General features: G+C 30.2%; 2 protein-coding genes across 2 annotated transcripts; one reads left to right on the forward strand and one right to left on the reverse strand.

The window, feature by feature from the left end:
- The first annotated feature begins 77 nt into the window (after nt 1–77).
- Nucleotides 78–11,926, forward strand: LOC145945617 (uncharacterized). Its single transcript, XM_083054673.1, has 4 exons — nt 78–1,165; nt 6,688–6,787; nt 10,861–11,502; nt 11,797–11,926. Exons 3-4 carry the CDS (start codon nt 10,985–10,987, stop codon nt 11,924–11,926), a joined length of 648 nt encoding a protein of 215 aa, XP_082910799.1. The 5' UTR covers nt 78–1,165; nt 6,688–6,787; nt 10,861–10,984.
- Nucleotides 3,556–4,760, reverse strand: LOC145945616 (ATP-dependent DNA helicase Pif1-like). Its single transcript, XM_083054672.1, has 2 exons — nt 4,068–4,760; nt 3,556–3,870 (listed from the first exon to the last, which is right to left on the reverse strand). The coding sequence occupies exons 1-2, from the start codon at nt 4,758–4,760 to the stop codon at nt 3,556–3,558; spliced, it is 1,008 nt and encodes a 335-aa protein (XP_082910798.1).
- Nucleotides 11,927–17,803: the final 5,877 nt, after the last annotated feature.

Here is a 17,803-nt window from a genome sequence, read left to right on the forward strand (position 1 = left end):
TCTCTCTCGAAATAGCAAAAAATTGTAATGTAATTGATTATACAAATTCAGGTGGAAAATGGGCTAATAAGAGTTAGGAGCAGAAATTAAACAACAAATTTGTTTCAAAAATTCTAAATTAATCTATCTAATTAAAGAGAAAAGTTCAAATTTTCATGTGTTTTTTATCCCATTGAGTTACGTCAACTGATTCACGCCGTGCAATTCAGGAAAGTGGACCTTTTATTCAACAATTTTGCAGGTTCACATTCTATCATTTGTCATTGCAAAACTGATCATTCCACGTAATCGGCACTAAAATTTTCTCAAACTACAATCTTCAAGTTTCATTTTCGTTTTTTAAACGCCTCGATATCATAATTATTAGCTGAGTTATAAATTCTTGAATCTTGACAATTTTTTACTATTTTTCAAGTGTACCGTTTTTTTTTGGTGAGTGTATATACATATATTCATTTTTTGGCCATCTTACCCTATAACTTTTTATGCTGAAAACTACGAGGAATCAGTTCATTTAAAAAAAATATGGTGGTTTCATTTAAAAAAACGTTAATGACTTCGAAAAGCGTCCTTTAGAAAAACTCAATAACGCTATCTTTTGTCTCCCTTTAAGGGCCGATTGTTCCAACCTCTTGGTAAATTTTACCTGACAGATAGCATATCTTCGACTCTTTTCAGATAAATTAAAAAAAAAAGACGAACATAAGCTATCTGTGGGGTAAAATTTACCAAGAAGTTGAAACAATCGGCCCTTAATCAAACAACTTTTGTTTGAAGCATTATGTTGTACAATCAAAAATAAAAAAGTTTATGGGGATGAAATCGATTAAAATGGGACACCCTGTATACAAAGATAAAATTCGTAATTTATACACACATACGAAAGCACACGAACTCGGTGTATGCGCTTTCGAAGAATCTATCAAGTGATATAAGAGAACATTGATTTGATTAATTTAAAGTTTAAAGTATCTGAATCATTCGACATAAAGCATTGATATATGTCACTGCTCAAGAATCGCGTGAATAAATCAGTCCAGTGTATAAATCTCTTCAAAAAAAAAAAATTACATTAAATATGTTAAAACCATTATGTGTTTTGCTAAAAGTGTTAATATTAATGAAAGCGGCCGTTGTATTTTCGTCGGAAGATCTGGAAAATCCTGTAAGTCTTCATTAGAAAAAATATTTTCATGTGCTGTAATATAAATTTTATGCTAATAAAATAGATTTTCTTTCTGGAAAAGATTTAATATATGGCGGATAATACATCACTTTTGTGTAATTATTACGTATAATATGTAACTAAAAAGTTTAAATACTATAAAAAATATAAAATTTGTTAATTCTTCATCACACTTCTGAAAATCGATGTAATATGGTAGAAAATTAAACTTAAGTTTACAAGTATTTGTAAAATTCTTACAACCATAAAAAAATAAAATATAAATAAATTTATTGTTGAAATATAAATATTGTTAAAATTAGTAGTAATTACGTAGTTATATGATTTTTTTGGCTTTTCAAATGTCAGTAGGCGAAACATATAAAAAAAGGGAACACTTTCCTATCCTATCCCTATCCTAAAAATTCTGCTATTTTCAAACTGCTGGAACTCGGCGAAAAATCATCGTAGACTAAAAATTAAAAACGCATTTTGAAACTTGAAGTTTCAACTTTAACGCAGAATCGGTAAATTTTAGAAATTTTTTTGTTTCTTAAAATTATATATTTTTGACACTCTGAATCTCGATAAAAAAATTTTTCTCGAAAACTTCTACTTCATAAACTACAACATTTTGCCTACAAAACGCTATTTTTAAAATTTTCCTATGATTTTTTTTGTTCGAGTTACACGATTTTGAAAATAAATCTATATTTTTAGATACGATGTCGATACTCGGCGAAAAATCACATTGTAGATTGTAGACAAAAAATTAAAAAAGCATTTTAAAACTTGAAATATCAACTTTAACGCGCTGTAGGTGATTTTACAAAATCTTTTTATTTTTTTTTTCTGAAAAATACAGCTTTAGTTATAAAATTGTGTAAATGGTAAAAAAATCCGTAGGAAAATTTAAAAAATTGCGTTTTGTAGGTAAAATATTGTAGTTTAATAAACTTAAGTAAAAGTTTTCGAGAAAAATTTTTTTATCGAGAATTTAGAGTGTCCAAAATATGTAATTTTAAAGAACAAAACAATGTGTTTTTTTTTAAAGCATAGAACGGAAAGATAAAATTTTTTAAAACCATTAATTCCGCGTTAAAGTTGAAACTTGAAACTTCAAAATGCACTTTTAATTTTTAGTCTACAATGATTTTTTGCCGAGTTCCAGTGGTTTAAAAATAGCATAATTTTTAGGATAGGAGAAATGTTCCCTATTTTTTCTTTTTAGTAGTGTATGTTAAAGTTTTGTAATTATGCCTTTATTGCGCTGCATAATAATAATAGAATATATCATATCAGTCATAAGTACGCCGTAACCGATTTATATATAACTTTAAAAATTAGATTCTTATTTTTTTATTAAAGACTAGCTGGCGTTTGTTGAACAAACTTTGTTTCTCGCGCGCTTCGCGTGCTCGGTATATGTATAGTTGCGGATTTGTGAGGTGTACTGTCCAATGAAACAAAAATGTATTTGTAGTAAATTATTTTGTAGAAAACGTTTAATATTACATTTTATTAGTACACAAAAACGATATATCACTTACGATTACGATTTTCGAAAAACCGCGCTCCCATACCAATTTTTCTCTTACACTTACTCCACTTTTTCATTTATTACTCAACTTTCTAGAGTAGCGTAATAATTCATATCCTTAAAAACTCTTGAGATGTCTACAAATGTACTGGTGAAGGTTTCATCAAAATCGGTCGTGTAGTTTTTATGTTAAATTAGAATATAAAGTGTGAAAGATGTTTTTTTTTACAAATGTGCACGTTCTTTTTTATTACTCGGTTTATAGACGTTGCAGCACAATGGCACATAGCCTATGTTACTCATCAGGAAAAGCTAACAATAAGCTATATCCACCAGTGAAAGATTTTTTCAAATTAGTTCAGTAGTTTCTAAGATTACTCCAAACAATGGAACAAACAAATTTCATCTCTTTATATATATTAATATAGAATAAAGATATAGATAATGCAAAATATTACATTTTGCATATAATATTATATAATATTTCTTTTAAAACACTTTGAAATAATTTGTTAAATATATAATACTAGCTTTTTGGCCCGCGCGAAGCGCGGGTCTCAAAGCCTCTATAGAACCCTTTTTAAAATTTTTATAATTCTTTTTTAATTTTATTTTTTATCCTACATTTACTGATTTTCTCAAAATTGTTATTAAAGTGTTGTTTTTTTTTCTGGGATGAACATGATTTGTTTTTCCACTAATTTAAATATTACAAATATTATAAATATTTTATTTGGCATATAATATTTTATATATTTTCTATTATTTATAAAGATTTTTTTTACGGTTTAATTACCCACCGCTGACCCGCTATATTATTAGCTCTCATACAATTTTCAAATTATTCAATTTATAAAATCTCTCTGTAAACGACATTTTTCGTAAAAGATTTTGTATTTTCCTCAATAAGATGTCCTTGATTGCTTAATTCATCTATCTTAATTTTCACATTTTGCCTTTTTGCTGCTCTCGAGAATGCTACATAGAGTTGACCATGAGCAAATACAGGATGTGGCAGATAAATCCCAACTTTTTCTAAAGTTTGTCCTTGTAATTTATTTATTGTCATGGCAAATGGCACTCGAATAGGAAACTGTCTCCGTTTAAGTTTGAATGGAAGTTCCAAATCATTTGTATTGAAATCAATCTTTGGAATGAATACAATCTGACCTCAGTAACAGACAATTCAGTAACGATAAATCTTGTGCCATTGCATAGTCCTTTCTTAGTATTTAAATTCCTTAATAAAATAATTGTTGCATTGACTTTTATTTTAAGTCGATGAACTGGCATTCCAGAAGGTGTTATTGAGTTTAAAAACTCAGTTGGAAAATTTAATTGCTCCTGTTGATCATCACTCACAATAGAGTCAATTGATAGATACTCCTTTTCTTCTCCTTCCATTAGATGAAGTATTTCGTCATTAATTTTGAAGGTATCTTCATTTTTAGGACAAAGAATCGCTCTATCTGGTTTTTTTCTGATCTGTTCCATGGTGATTCTATCACCAAAAATCTCAGTAATTAGAGATTCTTTTGATATAAAATCCTGGGGGATTTCAATTATTTCTAAATCTAATCCATCCATATTTGACAATTTTCCATCTCCGAGTTGCATTAGCCAATTTGCAAATTCCTTTTCATCTCCTGTTCTCATATTTTGCTGTAGTTTAACCTGAGTTACATTCCTCCATATAGGGTTGTATTTTACTGTCGATTCAATTATGGCTGCTTTGTGTGCATGAGGCACTACTGGGAGATTTTGTCTGAAATCTCCTGCAAATAAAATAACTTTTCCTCCAAATGTTTTAGAATTCTTCATCAGATCCCTGAAGAGTTTATCAATTGCTGTTAAGGCATGTCCAACAGTCATGCTCACCTCATCCCATATGATGAGTTTGGCAGAGATAAGTTCTCGTGCAGCTTGAGAGTTTCCTCTGATATTAGATTTAGCTCCATCATCAATTGGAATTGTAAGCTTAAACAGGGAGTGATAAGTTCTTTCTCCTTTTAGAAGTGTGGCAGCAATGCCAGTTGAGGCACATGGAATGACCATCTCGTTTCTTCCACGAATAACACTCAGAAATGTGTTAAATAGATATGTTTTTCCACTTCCTGCAAACCCGTCAATACAAAATAATCGCTGAGGTTCATTTTCATTTTCAATCGCTCGCATGACTATATCGTACACGTGCTTTTGCTCAGCATTTAGTGTCGATAATAAATAATCACCACGTATTCTTTCTTCATCCACATTATACTCTGTTACGTAAATATTTACTGGAGTTGGATTTGGCAATTGAAAGTTCTCACAGCTACTTCCATTATTTATCAGAATTTCTTGTATATGGTTTAAAGCCATATTTTCAGGATTGACAATATTGTTATGTACAAAGTCCTCAATCATGAAATCTTTATATTTATTTCAAATAGTTGGTACATCTGTTGGACTTCCAAAGATGCAAATGTAGACAAATAGTTCTCGAAGTTGTGCAGGCATATTGGATTATGTTGCTTCCTCCAGCGTTTTTCCCTAAAGATCATCAGCTTCTACCAAATTTTTTGCAATTGCTGCATCTTTAAACGTTTCATAAAGAACTCCATTTACAGTTCTCAAATCTTCAAAACGTTTAGCTCCAGCCACATGGAGTAGAAGAAGACGGAGATAAAATCTCTCAATATCTTTTATGCTTACTGTGTAGAGTCTTGAAATTCTTTTATCACCACCTTTTTTGCGTGGCTTCCATTTAGTTTCTTTTTTATCATAGATGTAATGATAAGGAATATCTGTGTAAAGAAAATACACCGCATTTTCATCAGATTGATTCAATTTGAACCATGCAGTCAGCGTAGTATCTCGAGTGAGCTCTTTTTGAGCAACTTGCTCTTCATTTCCCGCTCGAAAATAAACCATTTGGCGATTATGAGCAAGAAAAAAAATAAAAAAAAACACATAGTACAATGTTTCTAAACATTCTAAACATATTGGCATAGAAATCTGAAAAAAAATCTTAATATCTTAAAATTTACGAAAGTTAGAGTCACGCCAAAACCAAAAGTTTTGCACTCGTGCGCACGTGAGTGGGTGCGTGGGTGGATGAGTGGGGGTGTGAAACTAAAAACAAACCACATCCTCGCCATCCACGAAAAATTTAATAAATTTTGTTTCCAATTTCGAAAAAATTTGTCCATAAATTGGACGCGTGGGTGGGCGCGTGGGTGGGTGAGTGGAGATGTAAAATTATTATAAAAACCACATCCTCGCCATCCCCGAAAAATTTGCAAAATTTTGGTACCAATTTTGTTACCAAAAAATTTTTTTTGCGAAAACAGCCTCCTCTATGAAGAAGAAAAAAAACAGTACAATGTTTCTGAACATTCTAAACATATTGGCATAAAAATCTGAAAAAAAATTTTTTTTGCAAAATCATAGTTTCCTCTATGAGGGAGGAAAAAAAAACAGTACAATGTTTTGGAACATTCTAAACACAATTTTTTTTCACGAAAACAGCCTATATGATTAAAAAAAAAAAATTAAAAATTAAAAAAACCACATAGCAGCCTTCCCCGAAGAATTTGCAACACTTTGGTACCAATTTCGAGAGAATCGGTCCATAAATGTGGAAGTAGTTCGCGGTCAGACAGACAGACAGACGGACGGCACTTATATATATAGATGTTGAACCATATATAGTAACGCGAATGCGCGAGTAATGAACAAATCGATGTAAATAAAATAAAAAAAAAAAACCCGCGATTTCAGTTGAATCATATACAAGTTTAAAAGCGATCCATTTCTAACAAAGTTGATAGTTTTTAAACCGTTAACAGTTAGATCTCTATTATACCGCATATTTATTTACGACTTATATTTATTGCATAATCTGTTAGAAATAAGTTTCTAATCGCACATATATTTTTCATCAAGCGATTTAACGGGATAGTACACTTACAAGTTATATATAATGTATATTTATCAATAGGATGGCATCTTTATCACCGCTCATTACATAGTCAATCAATTCTCAGAGCTCGAATTGGTCAAGAATTATATTAATATTGTCACTGTGAGAAATGAAGTCGGTAAGAGTTCAATTGTCTACAATCCCAAAAACTATTTAATAAGTTGTAAGAAAAAAAAAATATATATGAAGCATTCCACGCCAAATCAACGACTTTTTTCCCCGACCATTTTTGATTTGCTTCATTTTTTTTCATGATTTTGTATTTATTGAAAGGAGCTTTCAAGAATTTTTTTAGATTTTTATCTCTATCGATTTCTGACCGACACATTTAAAAAAAAAATTAATTTTAACAATTTCCGAAGATTTCAAATATTTATAAGAAAATTAGGATAAACTTCCGAATACGACCCACGCTCAATTGCCATAAATTTTTGTAGAAACACTGTAAATGATGTCAAATGATTGTCCTTAAGCGGATTTTCACCGATACAAACATTTAATGCTAAAAATATTAAAATAACTTTCTATATAAATTATTGTCGGTAATTATATAGAATAGGGCCTTTTCACATGGGTACACACACACACACACGGGGGAGTGCAAGGGGGCCTTCGGCCCCCCTCCAGCACCCTCCCCGCCGGTAGCCAGGGTGGATCTCGCTTCACGTTGTAAAGTATACCGGGTGTACCATTTTAAAGGACCCACTTAAATATCTCAGAAACACTGCGTTAAATCAAAAAATGTTTCCTACAAAAGTTGTAGGGTTTCGAGGGGGACATAACATAGTAATATTCATATGATCTTGGGCGGCGTCTCCAAGGTCAAGTGAAGGTAAGAATAAATTTTTTAAATGGAAACCCATATTTTTTATTATAACATCTTTTTCTACTAATTAATTTGAACAACTTTTATCTGAAGCATTTTTTTATTTTCTTCAAAATTCACCTTCTCACCTTCAAATTCTCACCTTCACTTGACCTTGGAGATGCCGCCCAAGTTCAAATGAATATTACTATGTTATGTCCCCCTCGAAACCCTACAACTTTTGTAGGAAACATTTTTCGATTTAACGCAGTGTTTCTGACAATGAGATATTTAAGTGGGTCCTTTAAAATGGGACACCTGGGATGCCTAAACACAGTGAATTCCAATAGACAATCAAGAAAGATATATTCAAATAACATAACACATTTAATACCAAATATATATAAAGCGTCCTAAGATATACAATATACATATATAAAGAATCCTAAGAAATACAAAAATAGAATATCAGAACGAAAACGTCAACAAGAAACAATTTATATTATTCCTTTTTTAGCCAGAATATACATCTTTAATGTCTTCAATTAATTTTTTAAATGTATCTAATTTATGTTTTTTTACATCTCGCCTCCACAGAAACTCACACAAATGATCAGCCATATTGTCTTTCGTAATTCGTAAATCGACAATAATTTATACAGAACATTATTTTAATATTTTTAGCATTAAATGTTTGTATCGGTGAAAATCCACTTAAGGACATTCATTTGACATCATTTACAATGTTTCTACAAAAATTCATAGTAATCGGGCGTGGGTCGTATTCGGAAGTCCACCCGAAAATTAAATATAAGAAATATAATTTATAAGAAAATTGAAGAAAAATAAAAATATTGTCATTAATAAGGTGATCATTTTTTTGTCTTTGAATGTATTTTACGAAAAAAATATTGAAAAAATTAAAAGAAAATTGAATAGTGTTTTAGTCAATTTTAATCGAAATTTTTTTTTTTCAATGAGACCCCTTTGATTTTTTTCCAAAAAATGTATATCATTTTAAACTTAAAAACAAAATTTTTGAGCTATTGGCGAAGAGGGAATTCAAATATTTTCGATTTTTTAAGATTCCGATTTAAAAAATAAGTATTTACAAAATTAACAGGCACTTATTTTGAAATTTTAAGGGTTTTAAGAATCAGGAAAAAAAAATTCCAATATTTTTAATTTTTTAAATATATTGGAATTTTGTTTTTTCCCTGACCCTTTAATATTTCGAAATGAGTGTCTATTAATTTTGTAAATACTCATTTTTTAAATCAGAGTGGTGTAAAATACCAAAAAGTGCGATTTTTGAAAAAAAATTGAAAATATTTGAATCCCCTCTTCGCTAATAACTCAAAAATGTTGTTTGTAAGTCTAAAATAATATACATTTTTTTGATAGAAATCAAAGGGGTCTCATTAAGGAAAAAAAATAATTTCGGTTAAAATTGACTAAAACACTATTAAGTTATAATATTTGATAAATATGTGAATATAATCTGGCTATAGAGCCGAACGCGAATGTCATTGCGTTGGGAGGTTGTAGGGAAAATTAATTTTTCGTTACAGCAATTAATTGTGCACGGGGCACGAATTGTTTCGGGAATTCCCGATTCAGCGACTTCGGACCGATATTTTTCTCGCCTACATCTCAATAGGGGGGTCAGAGGAAAACATAGGAATTAAGTAAAATTCCTAATATGTCTTGGCAGTATACCAAGTAAAAAAAATTCGTGCCCCGTGCACACTTAATTGCTGTAACAAAAAATTAATTTTCGCTACAACCAACGCAATGACATCCGTGTTCGGCTCTATAGCCAGATTATATTCATATATTTATTTGATATTAAGAGCCTAGTGTGTCTTAATAAATATTTGAAACTTTCGGAAATTGTTAAAATCAATTTTTAAACAATGTGTAACGGAGGTGTACTCGGAAATCGATAAAGATAAAAATCTAAAAAATTTATGGAAGCTACTTTCAATGGATACAAAAACAAAAAAAAATGAAGCAAATAAAAAATGGTCGGAGAAAAGTCGTTGATTTGCCATGGAATGACCCCCGCCCCCACACACAGGGTGAGTCTTTTTAATCTTAACAGACAAATGAGCCGTTCGCTCGAAGAACGACTTAAGTCGACTTAAGTTTTTGCACCAAAAATTGAATTAAAGATTTAACTGTATGGTTCAAGTTATTAAACATTATGTACCTCAGCTTTTATATTTTTTAATATAGAAGTATACTATTTAGTAATGATTTATTTTGATATATGTATAGTAATGAATTATTTATATAACTTTTTATAGTGAATATTGCGAGGAATCGATTTATATAAAAAAATTAAAATAATTCCATTTAAAAAAACGTAAATGATCTTTAAATGACCTTGAAAAGCACCCTTTAGAAAAAAGTCAATAGCGCCAACTTCTTTCCCCTTCGAAATCCTACAATTTTAATTTGAAACATTTTTTTCTAGAAACAATATATTTTTGGAGATAAAAATTCGTAACGCTTTATTTTGTTCACCCTGTATAGATTCTTATATATGATTAAAACAATTATTTGAATAAAAATTTTAATTACAAAGTTATATATCTTTAATACCAATCAATTCTCTACACTAAGGCATACAAAAAAATATTTGGGATGAAACATTAAAATAGCCCACCTTGTATATATAAAACGTAATGAAATAAAAATGAATTACAAAGAAATATAAGAATAATATAACTTTACAAAGGACCCCACCATTTCATTTTTTTCAATTATTTAAAATTAGAAGTCTTACACATATTTATTATGTCAATGGAAATTTGCACATTGCTTCTTTACCTTTTTATTTCGCTAATTAAGATGATTTTTCAATTATGGCTTCCTCATAAAGGAAGCTTAACTTGCACATTGCCATAATTGAAAAACCATCTTAATGAGCAAAATAAAATGGTGAAGAAGCAATGTGCAAGTTAAGTTTTCTCTATGAGGAAGCCATAATTGAAAAACCATCTTAATTAGCGAAATAAAATGATGAGAAAGCAATGTGCAAATTTCCATTTGCACAATTTTTTTAAATTCTTCTTTCTTTAACTAATCCTGCTTCTTTCTTCCTTTACCAAATTCTATTTCTTCTTCCACAATCCTTTTTCCAAGCAGGCATATGGGGGGTGTTTAGGCTCGAACCGGATTCGAACCTGGGACCTTTCGCATATTAATCTGTGACTTTCCATGCGAGGCCACATGTCACCCCTTTTAAAGTTTAATGATAGAAGTATATATTGAATATATATGTACTTTAATAAGTATATATTCAATATTGTATACATACATTCTAACTTTATTAAAAATTCGCTAAAAGTAAAAGGTAAAATATCTTCTTTTCTTTGCAGATGAGAGAAACCTCAATTTACAAATGGTATAATACATGATTACACTGCCCGGTTTTGGTACATCGTAAACCGGATTAAGTTTTTATATTTAATCCATAATATCTCAGATACAAAAATACGATTTATGACGGTCAATCCTTATTCCATGATGTTTTTTCAAGTACGAGCGCATAACGAAGTTGGCGTTGGCCCTTACACAAAGTTCATTAATGTATTGACCGCGCATGAAAATCCAGTACCTTTATTATTATTCAGCTCGCCGCATGGTATGAACTTATTTGATATGGATTTACAAGGTTCCTTTGAATTTAATGAATACAGAGCGAAAGAAGTTATTTATTCGGCATTGGAACAAAAGATTTATTGGATCAATGAAATGTCGGAGCTACTTTCATGGCATGTTGATATACATGCAATGAAAAAAGGTCTAACTTACACAAAAATAGCCGACCTCGATAATTCTGCGCACAATTTCTGCATCAATTGGATAGCAAAAAATCTTTATTGGATGCAATTTAGCAATCAGACCAGAAACATTATGAAGCTAGATTTAACATTGTGGGAACAAACTGGCATAGTCAAATACGATAGTATTCTAAAGATAAATGAATCTAAATTTTTCAATGTACTGCCATCTAAAGGGTAAATTTTATTCCTGAATAAAATTAACAATTAACCATTTGTCTTTTAATTAAGGATTTGTTTTATTTTATAATTATTCGATAATAATTTAATAAGGTTTTTATTGAAAATCATAAGTTATTGAATATCATAAATTAATAATAATAGAATTGTAAAAATTTTTAATAATCATTATTGGTTTTTGACATACTATTAATATATATATATATATATATATATATATATATATATTTATATATATATATATATAATAATGTTTTATAAGTAGAGAATAATACGCGTATTTTTTTTCAGATACTTTTATTGGATGGAATTAAATTCAAATAATCAATATGTAATAAGGCAATCGGATCTCGATGGAAAAAATATAAAATTTCTTTTAGAAGACAAAAACAATAAATGCTTCTGCCATACAAACTATTAGAAGCATCCTTTATGCAGATTGACACCAATATTGACAAGCCGTTAATCTATTGCATGATGTAATAAGAAAGGTGAGCCATTCCCGAGGATGCGCAGTGGTTCAAAATGGCGTCTGCTCTTTGACCAATCAGAATTTGCCCACAAATGCTAAAAAGCAAGATGGCTTCTTTCATGCGTGCCTGTCAGATTATTGGCGTCGTGTGATATTTTTATTTAGTTTGTCGAAACAATGCCATCGTGTAGTGTTAAATACTGCACTAGTCGCACGTCTTACAACAAAACGAAAAATGTGACATTTTATAGATTTCCAAAGGAAAATGTTATTCGTCAACAATGGCTTGATGTTTTACAAAAATGTATGTATTGTATTTTATTGTATTTGTATATTGTATATTGTTTTTTATTGTATGTATTGTATTTTATTGTATTTGTATTTTATTTGTGTAAAATGTATTTACACAAATAAAATAATACATGTTATGTACAATATGCATTTATTGTATTTTATAATTATTTTTACACATTAACCTTCATATATATTTTTGTACTATCATTTATTTTTATTTGCTATCATTACGTGTCTCAGAACAGATTCGAGTATCCATAGTCCGATTTTAGTACTGCGTTTGAATCTCGCGCAACATTTGTGGGCAAAATTTTATTGGCTGCTCCGTAATATCAGCCGCCATTATGCGCAATGGCTCACCTTTCTTATTACATCATGATCTATTGGACATCGAAAGATCAATTAATCGCAGGGGACATTTATGGTTGTATGTGCCATCTGATTTTAAGTGCTGGAAATCAAACACTTTTCGATTATTTAACGATTGACAAGACAAACATTTATTTGTTCAGTAGCAACGAGCAACAAATCTATATTTTAAATAAGAAATATGCACTTCTTGAAAGCAAAGAAAACGAGTCCTTTACACATGTCCAAAAACTATATACCTTTTTACCTTCCATAATAAATTCAGTTATACCTCTTAATGGATTTTTAATACCTAAAGCAAAAAGTTATCATATTAAAGTAATAACAATAACCGCGAACAGTATCATTGTAAATCTCCCGGAACCGGATCTCAATGACGGATGCGAAAGGTATCACTTAGCCACCACTATATATAATATCTCCATAAGTCATTGTTTAGACAATGATCTGAACAAGTTCAAGGATTTTAACGTGCAGACGCACGAATGTCATTATGAAATACAGAATTTAACGCCATTCACAGTACAGACTGAAGCTGAAACTGAGCAATTTCTACGTTGACAAGTTATCGATGGATTTGACGCGATTCGGCGAGGATATAATTGTTGTGAGAACTATTCCAGGCAAACTCAACGCGTCGGAAAATGTAACTGTTCGAGTTCTAACGCCTATTCTAGCGACAGTCTATTGGATGCCACCAAAGAATCTAAATTGCGTGGCAGTGAATTATGAGGTGAATTGGAAATCGGTCATATCTTTAAATGGCACGCGAAAAATAATTTATCAAATGCCACACAAACACGTCAAACAGCTTTTCAATAAGCTCGAACATACAGTAGATGGCAAATTTTTCACGACAATCCAGCCCTTGCTGCCAGGACAAGAATACTTGATATATGTGCGCGTGTATCCTACAAATTTCAGTAATTTCTTCACTGACAGCATAAGCAAAAGCGCCTATACGTACTCGGAACCTAATAATTTAATTTTGAACGAAGTCAGTACAAATGGTATAAATATTTCATGGATTCCGAGCGATAATATGATCAGTTTTCGACTGGAATACAAAAATATTACGATGCAGGAGTGGCAAATTGCGCATAATATTAAGATAAGTAATGACAAAGTAACACATTATATAGAAAATTTACTGCCGGGAACATCGTACAATTTTCGTTTAATCCTGAGATACCCCGAGTATATGGAAGATTTTATATGGCCGCCTGATAAAAGATTTACTTTCGAAACACTTGGTAAGCAAATGAAGACATTAAAATATCACATGTTTACTCTTTAAAAATGTCTTAAAAATTTCTTTACACCAATTGATTGGTCTTATTATTCTGTGCATAAAAGTTTTACAGTAAGATTACCGAAAACTGAATGTGTTTTATAAGATATTTTATATTTTATATGAAAATACTGTAAACTTAAAGTCTCATAACTCGGAAAGTACTTAATAAAAAATAACTCAATTATAGTGTTTTGGAAAGCTCTCGAGGTAAGCTACAAGAATATGCAATGAAAAATAGGGAGTTTTATTTAAGAAATTAAAGGTGACCTTCACGTGACCTTCAAACGACTATCCAAGGTCAAACCAATGACACCATCTTATGTCCCCCTCGAAGTCAAAAAACTTTTGTATAAAATATTTTTTTCTAAAATGCATTGTTCAAAAGATATTCGCGTGGATTGATTAAAATGGCCCACTCTGCATATACATACGGCAAAAAAAAAAATAAAAAAAAAATTTGGTACATTTAAAAAGTAGTAAAAAATTGTGAAAGCCTGCAAAAACCCCACGAATATCCTACTCGGACTTTGTTTTTTGTTGTTGCGCGAGATGTCCGGCACGATTTGCATCGTTTTAGAACATCCAACATTCTTGAATAAAATTGTGACGGTTCGAATTGATAAAGGTAGCAGATACGCATTTTAAATCATAATTTGTCATTAAAAAACCGATTTTTTTCAAATTAAGATAACTCAGCGAAAAATTGTCGTATCGAGTTCCGCCAAAACGCATTTTAAAGAGAAAAGTTTGAATTTTTACGTGCTTTTTATCCCATTGAGCTACGTCAACTGATTCACGCCGTGCAATTCAGGAAAGTGGACCTTTCATTTATTACTTTTGCAGATTCTCACTTTATCATTTGTCATTGCAAACAGGTGGAATGGTCAATTCCACGTAACCTGCACCTGCACTAAAATTTTCTCAAACTACAGACTTCAAGCTTCATTTTCGTTTTTTAAACCTCGATATTATAATTATTAGCTGAGTTATAAATTCTTGAACTTTCACAATTTTTTACTACTTTTTAAGTGTACCGGTTTTTTTTGGCCGAGTAGTATATACAGGGTGTAACTAAACAAACGTATACGAAGCACACCATCAGGTGTAGGACAACAAACTAAATCGAAAAGTCCTGAGCCATTTTTTTATCTGAGCTTTATTTTTTACGCTATAAATTGTTAAAGTTTGCCAATCAGCGCGTGGCTACAACGAAAGGCAGCGTAGGCGCCGCCTACTGGGTGGGGAGCGCGGGATCGGAGAGTAGCGAGACAAAGTGGGGCGAAGCGAATGTAGCATGTCTCTGCTCTTTTTGTACGTTTTGCGTAGCTCTTAAAATTTGATTATTCTCGATACTCTCGGTAGTGTGGAATATTTAATTTTTCCATCTCGTTAGCTGTCTCCATATTTGTGTTTAGAAATACTTTTTCTTTGAAGAGAAAGGTCACATGAGTTGTAGTCCGGAGATCGAGCAGGCCACGGACTAGTACTGAATCCTTCCCATTCTTGAGGAAAATTTTTATCGAAGTAATGGCGGATGATACTTTTGAATAAGATTCATTGAAATTAATATTTCATAGATATATCATGATTTTCGCTGAATATTATTTAAATCTAGTAAAAACCAAATTATAGAAGTTGGATTTTGTATGTCGATAAATGTACATTTACAAGAAACATTTTAGGAATGTTTAATATCCACATTCTCTTATCATTATCATTACTGCAGCTATTTGGAAATCTATTTCTTACTCGAATGAGATCTTTTCAACATCGAATTCCGTAAATATTTGGTATGGATTGCCGAGAAATCAAATCGTAAGTAGGTATTTTAAACTGAAATAAAATTAAAATTTAATTGTAATTTAAATTAATTAAATTGAAACTATTTTTATTGTTTCTTTTTTAATCATTTTTCTAATGTAACTTTTTTTATTATCTTTCGTCTGTCTATCGATTTGAATTATTTTTTTATTTAATCAATGCAATAAACATTTTCTTTCTAGAAAAATAATGTGTAATCGTTATATTACTGTTTACTTTTATTACTAGTATTGTTCCTATTGAATTATTTTTCCTATTGACATAAACTTATTGACAGGACTTAGATCGAACTTTTCATATTATCACGCTTGAACTCTCAAAAGTAGTCTCGATTTCTTACAAAATAATCTGCCAGATTTGTTAGTTCCGGCAGAGAATAATTTAGAAGAGGTAACATTAAATAGATGAGCTACGATATTCATGCACGATGACGCACTTGCCCATTCTGCACGTAAGAATTATTTTTATTATAAAAATATTTATTTTGAATATGTATAATATATCTTTACTCTTATTTTATTATTATTATATTTATATTATTATTTATTTTTATTTTATTATTATAAAAATGTTTATAATTATTATTTTAATGCATAGTTTAATAGAATCTATCGAAATTGTGAAGATCGCTATCTCAGTTTCAATACTGTATTCTACTCTCAGGGCTTAATTTTTATATCATGTTCACACATCAAGACTAAAAATCTTAATAAAAGTAGCATTACTACATACATATGTATTATAATGTTTTCATACATGAAGAAAGTTTTTTTTTGTTAAATATGTTAAAAATAAAAACATACTTTGCGCTTAAAATAAATTTAATATTTAAGTCCAATTATCGGACCACTTTTAATATTAATTTCAATTAATCTTATTCAAAAGTATGATTGGCAAACTTTAACAATTTATAGCGTAAAAAATAAAGCTCAGATAAAAAAATGGCTCAGGACTTTTCGATTTAGTTTGTTGTCCTGCACCTGATGGTGTGCTTCGTATACGTTTGTTTAGTTACACCCTGTATATATATATGTATATATATATATACTATATATATATAGATTATGCATGATTCAGGTGCGGCGCACGCACGGCGTGCGTGAACGTGTACACTATTTTACTAAAAATTTTATAAGAACTATTATTAAGTAAGTTATTAAAAAAAAACGACATTCAAATATACATAAATCTTATGAAATCTTTAGTGAAATAGTAAAATAGCATGCACGTTCACGCATCACGCACGCCGTGTGCGCGCCGCTCCTGATTCATGCGTAATCTGGAGCGCTTATTTGTTAGCTTTAAGTTGCTTTCATTTAGAAAATAGTGTTCAGACGCAATTTTGTCAGAGGAAAAAGTTGTTTCTTTTGGCATGGACAATCACGCTGTGCATTCCATGTCCGCGAATTCTGGGACACCCTGTATATACATATAATATATATATATACATATATATATAAAATTAACAATTGTATGATATATACTCACCCGCAAAAAAAAATTAGCATCAAACTTTAGCACAATTTTTTTTTAATATCTTTGAATTGCGATAACTTAGTAAAAAATTATCGTAATGAAATGAACTAAAGCTTAAATTAAAGCTTGAACATTTTTTTTAATAATCGAAAAGATCAAAATTTAATTACAAAAAATGTTTTACAAAATGACGGATGTTGAGGATAGACGTTGAGAAATGGGAAAAAGGCTCAGGAATCGGCTTCCAGGTATAAAAAAAATAATTTTTTAGGCTTATTAATTTTCTAACAAATCCATATTTAAAAAATTTTTCTACGATTTTGTTTATAAAGTTATATTGTTTTGAAGAAAATGTTGCAAAACGGATATTTTTTATAGAATCTGCAATATAGAAACAAATTATCGTGAAAAACTTTTTCAAAAAAGAAATTAAAGTGTAAACTTTAAATCTGGAAACTTTTATGCCGATAATAAACAAACAAAATTTGTCAATAATAAATATTTGTTTAAACAAATATAAAGTTTAAACAAATAATCCTAAAAAAGTGTATCATACATATTCTTGAAAAATA

Source organism: Prenolepis imparis, unplaced genomic scaffold, assembly GCF_030444845.1.
Source record: "Prenolepis imparis isolate NDT839.2.m4 unplaced genomic scaffold, iyPreImpa1.0 SCAF_14, whole genome shotgun sequence".
NCBI lineage: Eukaryota > Metazoa > Arthropoda > Insecta > Hymenoptera > Formicidae > Prenolepis > Prenolepis imparis.

Excerpts from the sequence above, each read along its gene's own strand:
- LOC145945616 (XM_083054672.1), bottom strand. The coding sequence starts at position 4,760 with ATGGTCATTCCATGTGCCTCAACTGGCATTGCTGCCACACTTCTAAAA. Across the intron at positions 3,871-4,067 it reads ATCTATCAATTGACTCTATT|ATTGTATTCATTCCAAAGAT; the intron begins GTGAGTGATGAT and ends TACTGAGGTCAG.
- LOC145945617 (XM_083054673.1), top strand. The coding sequence starts at position 10,985 with ATGACGGTCAATCCTTATTCCATGATGTTTTTTCAAGTACGAGCGCAT. Across the intron at positions 11,503-11,796 it reads AATGTACTGCCATCTAAAGG|ATACTTTTATTGGATGGAAT; the intron begins GTAAATTTTATT and ends ATTTTTTTTCAG.